The sequence below is a fragment of the Chinchilla lanigera genome, unplaced genomic scaffold (assembly GCF_000276665.1).
Source record: "Chinchilla lanigera isolate Chin_1 unplaced genomic scaffold, ChiLan1.0 scaffold00019, whole genome shotgun sequence".
Classification (NCBI taxonomy): Eukaryota; Metazoa; Chordata; class Mammalia; order Rodentia; family Chinchillidae; genus Chinchilla; species Chinchilla lanigera.
Genome location: NW_004955420.1, coordinates 2,681,547 through 2,695,108, shown reverse-complemented (window position 1 = coordinate 2,695,108; position 13,562 = coordinate 2,681,547). Strand labels below are relative to the sequence as shown.

General features: G+C 42.1%; 1 protein-coding gene across 1 annotated transcript in view; it reads left to right on the top strand.

Annotated features, from left to right (window-relative positions):
- Nceh1 (neutral cholesterol ester hydrolase 1) overlaps window positions 1-13,562 on the top strand; it is a 58,910-nt gene that overhangs the window by 30,706 nt on the left and 14,642 nt on the right. The window contains exons 2-3 of the mRNA XM_005383012.2: window positions 10,718-10,946; window positions 12,942-13,011. Coding sequence (XP_005383069.1) covers window positions 10,718-10,946; window positions 12,942-13,011 — 299 coding nt within the window. The remainder of the gene's footprint in view (window positions 1-10,717; window positions 10,947-12,941; window positions 13,012-13,562) is intronic.

Here is a 13,562-nt window from a genome sequence, read left to right as displayed (position 1 = left end):
CTTGGTTTAGTAAACCCCTCCACTGCTTTGCCAGAGGGCAGAGAATAACCATATCCCATATAGAGCTCTTTGGGTCCATACAAACTTCATCATGGGACAAAGGGCTTATTTGACAAAAAATAATGCCAAGTAAAGGAAATAAGAAGGAAGGACAGATACAGAAAGGGTACCAAACCAGATGCACTTCTACTAAAGACCGTGGACCTGAGTAAGTGTGCCCTAATTTGTAGCAGGTGCAGCTTTCCATGATATAAATACTCCCATCCTGGCCAGTTTCAAGCTACTGACCTAATGTCAACTGACTTAAAAATCACCTATTAATTTCTAGTTGGTTTTCTGTCCCAGCAAGTGCTGGGTCCACCATTGTCTTTGGCAATGTCTCTGAAAGACATTGCCAAAGACAACAAACAACAAAGAACTGGTATTCAGGGTATGCTTGAGCACAGAGGGTGGGGTGGTGAGAAATGTGGTTGGAATGCTGCGTCGGACCAGACTGGAATGCAAGGAACAGTGTTTTTTTTTCTGTAGGAAGCAGGTAGTTCAACAAGTTTTTAAGCAGCCAGGTCGGGTGGCAGCTGTAGGAACTGTGGAGGGTGCACCAGATTACAGAGAATGTTGTCTACAATTTAATGGGTAGGTGCAGGAAGTAGCATTTTCACCAAGGCAGCGTCAGGAGTGCAGGTGGCTAGGTTCAGAAAAGGTTGGTAGTTAGAACTGAGGTGAGCTGGTGATTGACTGGAAATCATGTAGCGCAGGAAGAAGCTGAGGGAGGTGTCGAGGTTTCTACCTTGGAAGCTACATTTGTGGTCAGATAATTAATTGAGAACTAGATGTAGTGAGTTGCTGTGTTGAGCAGGGAGAGGGAGAATAGACTTTTCCCTTGCAGTACTAGTGGCTGACTCCAGGGGCTCACTCATGCTGGGAAGGTGCTCGACCTCTGAGCTACATCCCCAGCTTCATTCCTGTTAATTCTGCGGTATGCAAAAGCCAGATCCTGGAGACGGCTGGAAAGAAATACAGGTCTGGAGCTTAAGAAAGCCAGATCAAGGACTGAAGATAAAGATGTCAGAGTCTTCAGTACGTGAGCAGAGGTCATTGCCATTTAATTTAAGCTTGAGTAAGCACTGGTGAGGGAACACAGGAATTATAAAGTTGAATATAACAAAAAGTAGAACATTAAAGAACTGGTGGGTAAGAGAAGAACCATAATCAGTTAAGGGGCCGGGGCCATAGCTCAGTGACACAGCGCTTGCTTGGCAAGCGTGAGGTCCTGAGTTCGATTACTGGTACCCACACACACAAAAAAAATCAGTTAAGGATAGACAGGCAGACATACACACAGAGATGAGAGGGAGGACAAATTGTCAGGATGACACGAGAAAGAAGAAACCAGAAAGTTAAGGAAGAAGAGAATTTGAAGAAAGAGCTGGTTGTCGGACATCTGCAGAGAAGCCGAGTAGGCTGCTTGGCAGCCTGATAAGATAGTTGCGGCAGAGATCCGTGGCTGGAAGTCAAGTTGTCATAGATTGCAAAGAGTGGGAGTTGAAGAAACAAAGACAGGGAAGGTAGACAGACAACTTTCACTGTTTGCAGAGATAAGGAAGGTGCCAGGGAAGTAGCCTGGGGGAAAGAGTAAAGAAAACTTTTTTTTTTTTTAAAGCAGAGAGAAGTCTTAAGCATGCGTGTAGGGAAAGCTGTTGTGAACAGTGAGAGCAAGGTTACAGAAGAGAAAAGAATCGAGTGAATTTAAACCCTGGGAAGGAGGAGGAGATGGGATCCAGAAAGCAAACGAAGCACTGGTCTTGGGCGAGTTTTACAAGTTAAGTTTATTGAGGCTGGGAGGAAAGGTGATATTTGTTTCTAAATAAATTTGATTTCTATTGAGGTCAGTTCTGCCTTTACCTTAAAAGAAGCATGACTTTTTGAAGCCAGCCCATTATAAAGCCAAACCACTGCAGTTGGCATACTACTATTTCACGTTTTCTCCCTCCCCGTCTCCTTCTACCACTCTTGTTCTCCAAGGCTCCATTTTTTTTTTTTTTAAATTGTATCCAATTTGTGAAACCTCTGCTGTTCCCCAGAAAATTGACTTTCCTTCCCTTGGGCAATTTCTGTATGATCTCGATCTTCCCAGAATGGTGCTCGGCTGAGCGCGGTGGTGCGCACCTGTAGTCCTAGCTACTCGGGTGGCTGAGGTGTTAGTATGGCCAGTTTGAGGCCAGCCCGGACAACTTAGGGAAACTTCATCTTGGACAAGAAGGGAACAGGACGGAAGGAGATAGGAAAAGGAGGGCAAACTGCCCCTTGAGCACAGTTGGGTTGGAGTAGAGCTCCAGCCCTTAGCCAGTGAAAGTATGTTTTTAATCCGTGTGTTCTGATTGAGAATAGGAAAGGAGACTTTGGTGCTTTCACATGCTCTTTCCACCCTTCCTGGGTGAGCTTGGTGGTCGGAGGATGGATGTGTAGGACAGCAGCCCCGCAACCAGAGACATCTCCATGTTTTCCCCAGCTTTCCCCAGCTCTCTTCCGTTTTTCTCTAGGCTTCTGATCATTAGAACTCAATTCACCTCACCTGATCCTGGGTCCAGGTGGCCTTTTTGGACAACTTCTGTCTTCTTTCCCTGGCTTGGTCACATACCTCTTTACTTTAAGGTATATACTTCTATTTTTAAAGTTTCTACGTCATGCCATAAGTCATCTGTCAGGTCTGGGCTATTCCTGTATTTGTGTGCTTCCTGAAAACAGGCTCTTGGACTTTGTTTATCCTTGTACTCCCAAGGCTTAGAGCAGTTCTGCTCAGATAGGTAATTAATACGTGTTGGTTGAATGAGTTAATTCTTTTGATTTCTTTAGTGATTCTCTGCCCTGCTATGCATCAAATTTGTCTAGGGAGCTAAACAAACACATTCTTTATTTTTTTGTTTTTTTTTTTTTTGTTTTTTTTGGTTTTTCTCCGGTACCGGGAACCGAACTCACGACCTTGCGCTTGCCAGGCAGGCGCTTTTGCCGCTGAGCTAAATCCCCAGCCCCCAAACACATTCTTTAGGATATATTCTCAGAAATTACTCATTAGTAAGGGGGCTGAGACTCAGGCATTGGTACTCTTTAAAGCTATGGGTGATTCTAATATGCTGCTACCTTTGAGAAACATTGGATTAAATGAACAGTATAGATATACCTGTGCCTATTTTATGGCAGATGTCTTAATTAGATTCTCAAGAATTTAGGGAAAGGAAGCAGGATTTGTTGTTTTTAGCATATATGGAAAAAAAAACCAGAGGCCCAAAATGATGTAATAATTTGGCATAAACCAGAGTTGGCAAGAGGCAGAACGAGAATCTGATTCTGTTCCCTCATGCTGTCTTCCAGCCTCTGGGCACCTTCCTCCAGGGGTAGAGTGTCCATCCAGTGTTGTGTAATTCACTCAGCACTGGCCAACTGGCCGAACTGTTTTGTTTGTACCACTCAATAATTTGGAACGGGAGGCAGGGGAAAAGCTTTACACAGCCAAAAAATCCATAGCCACTAAATTTCCCAAGAGCATTTGGAGAAATGTGCCATTAGCTGTAGGCTGTCTCTTAAGAATGCGGTTGATGGGAGTTAGCTCACGCAAGAGACTGTCTATGTCGCAATCACTTTGTCTTCCACATTTGTATGACACTTGTGTCTTTTTCTCTGGGTGGGGCACTGAATCTAACTTCGCCAGTCTGTTATACCTCGGCTCACGCCAAATCTCTGGAACTAGTCTATATAAATAATTTTTCCTTCTAGGTCCCCTGTAGTTTCTTTAAGGTTTTGGTGCTAATCTTTGATATTTGTAACATTGTTTCTCTTTGTGCAGGTTTTGTGTGCTGTATATTTATAAAAGAAAAAGAAAAATCACTTAAGAGGTTCTGGAAGTTAAGATAGGCTGGGAGCTTATAAAACTAGAGTTAAAAAAAACTTAGAGTTAAAAATTAATGATGACCAAAACCAAATCACATTCTAAATGTTGAATCTGTAAACTTTAATAACTTAACCAAACATTGCCTTCTGGGTGTAAATATCATGAGAATTATTATAAGATATAAGCTAAAGTAATACTTTTCTTTTTAATAGTAATTATTTATTGTTAAGCATAATAACAGTTATGTAACGCTCAGTATGTGCCAGATACTGTGTACTTTCCAAATGTTAACTTATTTAATCTTCAGAACAACTCTAGGTCCTAGGTACAGTACTGTAATTCCCATTTTACAGATGACGTTAAGGCACAGGAACATTAAGATACACAGTAAGTGGTAGAAATGAGATTCAAATCCTGGTAGCTTGGCTTCCTAGCCTGTGCTCTTAATTTGAAATTAAACCAATTTTGTACACTTGATAGAGAAAGAGAGATATTGTGATATAACTCCTATTCCTGAATGTCATTTTATTTTTACCACTCAATAATTTGGAATGGGAGGCAGGGGAAAAGCTTCACATAGCTAAAAAATCCATAGCCACTAAATTTCCCAAGAGAGCAGTACACAGTGCAGAGCTGAGATACCTTGTACACAGCAAAGACAATGACAATGAAGATATTGAAATAACTGCATTATACTTCCATGATGTGCCTAATATATCCTTTGGCTACTAGTGATGACTTCCTACATAAGTTAGTGGAAATGTATCCACCCTTAGCTTCCTTAAATGGCCAAATTGTCAGCTTTTTCTTTGAGCTTCTAGTGTATCTTCTGTGATACAATTTTTTCTCTTTATTCTTTTTTTTTTTTTTTTTTTGCAGTTGATCTCTCTGGATTTTTGTCTTTTTAGCCTCTCTAACAATATTTTATTCCATAGCCGGTATCCTTGATCTTATATTAGGTGTCTTTTGCTACCTCTCTTGAGCCTTACTGCTGTATGGGTTGTTAATAGTTAACTCCGAGCACTTTTTTGGGGGCCTGACCTCTACTCTCTGATCCTCCATTTACTGTCTGCCTGTTGGGGTTCATCTACCTAGGTGTCTCATCAGCTTTAAATGGAATAGTTCTAAAATAGAATTTATTCTACCTTCCCTGCTTGTTCTTCTGCTTGTGTTCTATGCTGCTCATATTCCATGAAGACCTTCCAGCACCTTTAATCCCTTCTCTGTGTGCCTACTTGACTGTGGTCCCTCCACTGTCTTACCAGCTGCCAAGGCCTTCAGTTCTGCCTTAAAAATCTCTGTGTGTGTTCTGTGCCCTGTGTTCTGTGGGGTACACTTTCATTTGCTCTCCAGTAGACAATTGCCAAATTCTTTTAACAGGAAAAAAAAAATGGAAAATTTGTTCCAACAAAGTTTTTACAACTCCTGCCTTTGCCTCCAATCTCTTCTTTGTCTAGACTTTTGTGTATACCTTGGCTATGTAATTCTCTCCACAGTATAAACTCATTAAAAAAAAAAACAAAACACATTCAAGGACCCATTCATCATTGACCACTAAGGTATTCAGTTAAGAGTACCATTTAATCTGCCACTATCTTGCCAGCTGCTTATTTAATTAGACTAGATCATCCTCTGTAATTGGACCTGCAGATATGATTGATTTGTTCTGCAACTTTAAAAACACAAGATTAGCCTGAGTCAGTACTTTAGAATCATGGGATTTCACTTAAAAGTGGCCTCCAAGGAAATTCAGACAGCTATGAACACTTAAAGGAAAGATGGAATTTGAAGAAGAGGGAAAAAAAATCAGAGAAGACACAATTCATTTGTACCCATATTTTTATTCTTATAATTGGTAGCATTAGTAGGTATCTAAGGTTAAATTAAAGCTATAAGACTATATAAGTCTGTTTTTCATTACTGTAACAAAATACCAGAAGCAAGCTAGTTTGTAATGAAAAGAGGTCTCATTACTCAAAAGATCCAGGGAATGGTTCCCACCTCAGCTTAGCACCGGTGAAAGTGTCAAGGTGAAAGGCATCACAATAGCCCAAGCACAAAGAAACACTCACAGCCAGACATGAAGCCAGAGACCTGTTCACTGATCAGGTTTAGACTTTTCTAACAACTCCTCCTCCCAGGAAAACTCAGTCTCATGAGGATGGCCTTAATACCACCAAGGGCATACTCCAGCAACCTGAGGACCTATCTCTTGGAGGTCCCTCTGTCTTTCACATTGCCACATTGAGGGCTGAGCTGCCGCATACCACACACACCCAAGCCACAGCAATGCTGTTGGGTGTTTTCTCGCCACAAGGATTGTAGGTTCTGTGTAGAATAAAAGTTCTGCTTAGTCTCAGGAGCTCTGCACATTGTTCTCAAATGCAAGTCATGTAAGTTATATATCAACTGCTACAAAAATTAAATCTGATGGGACACAATGGTAGGTCCAGGAGAATGAGGCAGGAAGATCACAAGTTTGAGGCCAGCCTGGGCAACTTAGTGACATCCTGTCTCAAAAAATAAGAAGGTTGTAGATGTACCCTACTGGTAGTACTTGCCTAATATGCATGACACCCTGGGTTCCATTACCAGTATCCCCCCAAAAGCCACACTAAAGTCTGCCCAAACTTTACAGTGTTTAAAAAATATGGCCACAGGCCAGCGTTGGTGGTCCATGTGTACTGTCCCAGCTATTCAAAAGGCTAAGTCAGTAGGATGACAAGTTCTAGGCCAGCCTCAGCAACTTAGTGAGACCCTATCTCAAAACAGAAAAAAGGAAAAGGCCTGGGGTTGTAACTCAGTGGTAGAGAGCTCTTGGCTTCTACTCCCAATACCCACCCCCAACAAATGACCACAAATTTTCATGCAGAAAGATAAATGATCCACAGAGTTACACATTTCCCTGTAATTGGCACAAGTAGAAAACAATCTGGAGAGAGTGAAAAAGGTGTTCGACAGAATGAGATGACCATGTTGGAAAGGTTGAATAATTACAGGCATAGACTCCAAATCATCAGACGGGACAAATGAAGCAGGTCACAAGTTAGAATCAATGCTCTTAAGTATTTAATGCCGTTGGTTCATGTTGAAACTTGACCACATGCTAAGTTATTTATGTGGCTGGAGTGTCATCCTACTGCTTGTTCCCCAGGCCCCCTGCCCTGCCGGACATGAGCATATAAATATGCCTTTCAGAGATAATTATCTTACATCTTTTTAAACCTGTAGCAATTTTATAATATGGTAATAAATGTGGTGCTAGTAACACATACGCATAGTAGGAGAAATGATAGCCTCAGCTTCCTTGGAAATACTGGAATATCTGACCCTGGAGTCACATTTCTTCATGCAGTGATCTGGATGGGGTGTCATCTGTATAATGAGAACCAGCTCATTAGGGCTTAGCGTGTGGCAGGCACTGTTCTAGATGCTTTCATTTCTGATCTTCACAATAGTGTTCTGAATGGAAGCACAGAGAGGTTTAGTAATTTTCCCAGGGTTCCAGCCCTGGTAAGTGGGGAGGTGGGATTTTAACCCTGGCTGTCTGGCTCTAGAGTCCATGCTGCTGACTTCTGTTCAGGCTCAGCTTGAGTTTGCAATCATCCTGCCTCTACCTTAGGGTGCTTGGATTACGGGGGCTCACTGTGTAACCAGGCTGGCCTCCAACTTGCAGTCTTCCTGTCTCAGCCTCCCAAGTGCCGGACTTTTAGATGTGTGCCACTGTACCTGGCTCGCAACTAATGTATATGTTAGTAGGCAGAGTTATTTATATGTTAACAGGTAGAGCTTGGCTTCCTTGCATTCCTGCTCATCCTTCCATCCTTAGTTGCCGGCCCTGGGTAGGGAGCCAGTGTCCAGCAGATTTCACTGCGTCTAGTCCACGGGTGCGTAGTGAGCACCCTCATCCCCTTCTGTCAGCCTCCTGATGCAGAATTACCTCCCTGATGGCCCGCAGGGTTAAGACAGCCCTGGGTTACCTCAGCCAGCCAAGTTCAGGTAATTTGCTACACAGAGGACTCTTGTGGGGTCTGCTTCTGTGTGCCACTGGAGTTTTCCAGCTACTTCTAAAGGCATTTTAGGAAACTTTGTTCCAAAATGTTCCTTGAGTGAATAGAACTTTTTATTTCACAAAATCAAGGGTATAGGTAATATCACTTGAAGAAAAGCTGAGGGAACAGGACTCAGAGAGGCTACCTGGGCCCACACTGCTTTAAACCAACATTTGCAGGGCAATTCTGTTGGCCTCTGAGCCCTCTTATGGCTTTAGGAACCAGCTTCTGTAATTAATCTTGAGCTTCTCTCCTGTAAATGAGGAATAGAAGAGTTCCTACCTCAGAAAGTTGTAGCCAAATTTAACAGCCTACCCTCTCATTCACTATAGTGTAGGCACCTCAGCAGTGATACCTATTATTAGTAACAGTAAAAGTGTTTGCCAATAAATTACTAATCAGTTCTCTCCATTTTAACATTTTAAAAAAATCTCCACTTTGGCTAAAGGATAAATTTCTTTTTCATTCTCTGATGTATTAATATAATTATGAATTTCAGGACAGTTTTTCTTTCAGCAGCTTTCTGGGATTTGTTTGTCTCCACCTGCCCTTTCTTAATTCTGTCCCTTTTGTACTCGGTGCTTCTGTCCTCAAGTCACCCTCCCTCTGTTGCAAACAATGCAGATGGCTGCTTGGAAACTCTGCTCATACAAGGCAATAACAGCTACCAAGCCAAGGTGTTTCTGGAAAGAGACAGGCAAACTAGGTTAAGTCTGCCTGTACTCAGCATGTGCAACACGGAGGAAGCCCACGTGGGTTCTCTTGTAAAATGAATCTGGGAAGATGACATGCTTATTTTTGAACTTCCATGCAGTGGAAGATACTCATGTATAATTTGTGTTAAATATTTAATAATGACTTCGTTTAACTCAAAAAAAAGGAAAAACATATAGCCCAGAAAGTAACAAAATCAAGCCTACCATTTTTGTTCATATTTCTTTTCCTTTTTGTCCCTCCCTCCCTCCTTCCTTCCTTCCTTCCTTCTTTCCTTCCTTCCTGCCTGCCTGCCTGCCTTTGATTTGGCTCATGGGTTCAGTCCATGGTCGCTGGCTCCAAGGCAAGCACATCGTGGCAGAAGGATGTGGTGGAGCAGAGTAGCTCAAGTCCTGGCAGTCAGGAAACAGAGCCCTTTGTTTATACTTCAGCATTTCTTGCTATCAAGCTAGTTGTCCTGTGAGGAATGGAGTGGGTCTTGCCTGTTTTCTATTCGTTAATAACAGACGAGGGCTTATTATGTCTCCCCTAGAAATCTTGCCAAGTACAGTGACTCTCAGCTGTGCCCTGGTAAATCTCAGTGGTCCCTAAGTTTGACTGACATTTTACCATAAAACTTAAGTGATGATTAGCCTTTTCCAACTTAACAAAAACTTACACTGATAGTTAGAATCTTCTGTGTGTACCCATGTACATGCTCCCACATGTATTTATTTGTTTATTTAATATTAAGGACATTAATAGTACTTCAACTTTTGAGGAATTTGGGCAATTGATGTCGTAGCACATATAGAAATTGAATTATTTTATTAACACTCATCTGTGCTGCTGCCTCTTATTCTCGCCAACAAATGGATATTAGTGGAATTCCTGAAATAGCTGTTCATTGTGAGATTAATTGCCTCTTCTTCTTGTTCTTCACAAATACGAACTAATGGCTTATAAATGCAGTGCTTTTCAACTCTTTTCATGGCAAGCGATATGTCATATACAACAATAGCTTTTATATGGAGAGCGGGGTGAACGGCCCAGGAGCCTGGCTGCCAGAGGCTGAGGGCTGAGCTTTGCAGTCTGCCTGGTCCCCTCCACGTAGGCTGGGAGGCTGGGATGGTACACTGTGGATGTCTGTGGTCCTGGTTTCTGCTACCATTGTTTCCTTGATCTTACGATGGCAGTAACGGTTGAGCTAACCACCAAGGTCTGTTTCATATTCTACAAAAGAGCACTGTTCCTCTCCAGCTGGTCTCCTTCCTGAGGAACTTGTAGAAGTAGAAAGAGAAGAGTAAACTCGGCAGGGTGTTTGCTGCGTGGGTGACTCCGGTCTCTTCTTTCTCTGTGCCTCCTGCTGCCTGATAACTTCCTGTGAATACTTTACGCAGACTTCAGTGCCTTGTTGGGTCAGAAGAGAAGACACATCAGACAGTACGGCCTTTGTACATTTGTGGAAACCTCCTGGTTGTACTGAGCTGGTCTGCTTCTTAGTGCTGGGAACTCACTTGCCCGGTGTCCTTCTCCACTGCACTCATTCCTTTCCCCTGCTGTCAAAGCACAGGCAGGCACACGTAGGTATATGAACTTCAAAGCGCTTTAAAGATACTTTCCTCCTCCTATTTGCGCTTAAATAAATTATTCTTCCTCCACTCCGAGTGTGTTGTGGAACTGTGATGTGCTTATTTAGAAATGAAACAATAACAACAACAAATAGGACTAAATCCTGCAATTCACAAATCCTGGGTTTGCTCCTTAGAATTGCCACTTAATCCATCATAGTGGGCAGGTTCAGCGCTTTGCTAAGCTTTCTCAAGAAAATGGAACTGGTGATGCCCATCCCATTTCCCTCTCGGGACTGGTCTGAAAAATGAAAGGACATTTCATGTGTGAAAATGTTTTGTGCACTCTAACAGCACGAGGTAACTAAACTTGTCATTGTGTTACAATCGTCCCACGAGTCCTCCAACTCAGTGGCAGTTGCTGGTTCCCAGCTGAGTTAGAGGTGTGTAGTAGCTCTCATGCTGGAAAAGTTGACACCTGTTCCCCCTCTGCCTTCCCTCCCTCCCTCCTGCAGAGTAACCTGGTACACTACCTGGGCCTGAGCCATCATCTGATCGCACTGAATTTTATCATCGTTTCTTTCGGCAAGAAAAGTGCGTGGTCCTCTGCCCAAGTGAAGGTGACTGACACTGACTTTGATGGTGTGGAAGTCCGAGTGTTTGAAGGTTCTCCAAAGCCCAGCGAGCCGCTGAGACGCAGCGTCATTTATATCCACGGAGGAGGCTGGGCCTTGGCAAGCGCAAGTATGTCCTGGTCACCTTCTGATTGTTTGGTGTTTGTGGCTGCCCCTGGGGGGACATGGGATTGATTTTGGCTTTCTTAGTAGGTACGGAGTAGAGGGCATTTGTCCTGCCTCTCTTAGACTATCCCAGTTAGCCTCTGCTACCCCGGTAGAATATTTAATAGTGCTTCTTTTGCACTCTTAGAGGGATCCTGTTTGGGATGGTAAATTACATGATTATGTGATGTAAATAAAGATTTTTCTTGTTGGTTTGTTTCTTAATGCAGGAGGCTGTTTTGAAAATACTCTCTCTGGTCTAAAATCACAGACTTGTTTTGAAGTGTTGATATTAATAGCTTTCTGGACCCAAACAAGGTGACATTCACTAGTCTAGAATATGAAGGAATTATCTGTAGCTCTTTTGCCAACTTGTGCTTTGACGACATTTTTCCATAAAGTAGAGTAGGTATTTCTTAATTCAGATGTTAACTTGTTGGCATCTTATCAGCTTACACAACTAAGCATTAAAATATAGAAGGCATGTAGCCGTTAAGAGGAAACAAACTTGGAAAGTTCAAGAATGTTATCTTTAGAGTTGGATGTGGTTCATGAGTGGGAGAGGTTTGAAATGGCAGGATGCCAAGCAAAGCAGTCCACGGCAAAGTCAGGACATCAGGACCTTGTCTCTGCCTGTGGAGGGCTCGGAATCACTTTCTCCTCTTCAGCCTAGAGCTTTTGGCACCCGCTAAGTTTAAGACAATGGAAACCTGTGTTTATGATACCATTATATGATTTTTCTAATGCAGGAAAGTTCAAGAAAGTATAAATTTCTCTTCCAATCCCATTTTATTTAGCTCATGTCTTTCACTGATTTGTTCAGATTGTCAACAGTTGTTCACTGCATATATAGAGATGGGCGCAAGACTTGAGGGGGTTTGCTGAGTGCAGGACTTTTAGCGCCAAAACTCAAGCAGTTGTGAGCAGACATAGACTGTAGGTCACCCTAATGTTACTAGGGACTGAGACACATGAATGGGTAGCACAGGGTCTCTGGCATGGAAGAGATTGTCTCTGTAGCATCTGACCCTTGCCAGGTGAGATGTAGCATTGGAAGACATGAAGTTTAGGTACTGGGGTGGTGTGGATTACAAGAGCCAACCTGGCCTTGTCTACATAATTTTGATTGATTATTTCTGCCAGAGGAAGAGATGGCCTGGAGGAGGTATGCAATTCTTAAAATATCTGCTTCTAAAGTTACGTTGGAAAGCCTGTGAATAAGGATACATTAGACTCTCTGTTGGCACAGTATGAATCTTAATTTATTGGAAGAACAATTAAGAGATTAAATTCTTACACATTAAAATTGGTTCTGTAAGCTGGGTGTGGTGGCACACGCCTGTAACCCCGGAATTTGGGGGAGTGAAGCAGGAGGATTGCTTTGAGTGTGAGGGCAACCTGGGGTACATAGTGAGCTCAAGGCCAGCCTGAACTACATAGTGAGACCCTGTCTCAAATAAAATAAGATAAAGTTGGTTCTATAGCTACAGACCTTTGATTCCTCCTAGGAAATGCTAAGATTTCCAAAATTCTAGTGCCTTGTGTGTTGGTTTAAAGAAAAGAACATATTCTTCAAATTAGCAAGTTTCTGAATCACAGCAAGTAGGCTGTTGAAAAGAAAATTTCATGATTTGAAAGAGAAAGCTGCTTATTTGTGATCGTTTTGAAATGTACACTCATTTGAAGAGCTACAAAATCAGTTAATTTTTTTCATTTCATTAGTTAAAAACATATTCAAAACTAATATGTTTCCTTTTAGTTATAGTTATTGAATTTTATCAGAAATCTGAATTTTTGCATCCACATGTATAACTATTAATGAGACATTCATGCACATTTGCTATTATTTTTTTTATTACTAACTCTAAGTCTGAAAATAAACCACACTTAGCAAAATTTAAGAATGGACAACCTTAATGACTCCTTCAGGAGTGACTGATCACCCCTTTATCTCTCGTAGAAATCAGGTATTACGATGAGCTGTGCACAGCAATGGCAGAGGAGCTGAATGCTGTCGTTGTCTCCATTGAGTAAGTAACTTACTCTAGTCGTGAGAACTTTTTTAGTAAGAAGAGAGTCTACGAGCTGGGCGTGGTGGGGCACACCTGTAATTCCAGCACTTGGGAGGCTGAGGCAGGAGGATCCTGTGAGTTCAAGGCCAACCTGGGCTACATAAGTCAGTTCAAGGCCAGCCTGAACTGCATAATGAGACCCTGTCTCAAAAAGACAAAAAATAAATAAATAAATAAATGGAATAAAGAACATATGATCTAAAAACATTTTTTTAAAAGAGAGTCTAGGTAAAGGTTCAGTAACTTTATTTTTCAGGTGACAAAATGGAGCATAAAATAGAGCCAGAGTACGGTGGTCCACTCCTGCAATCCCAGCTACCTGGGAGCTGAGGCAGAAGGGTCTCAAGTTCAAGGCCAACCCGGGAAACTTAACAAGACCCTGTCTCAAAATAAAAAAATAAAAAAGGCTGCGGTTATAGCTGAGTGGAAAAAATCATGAATTCAATCCCTAGTCCTGAAGGGAAAAAATAGTGTAAAATAAAAGTCCATAAATGGAGAGGTTTGCCCGA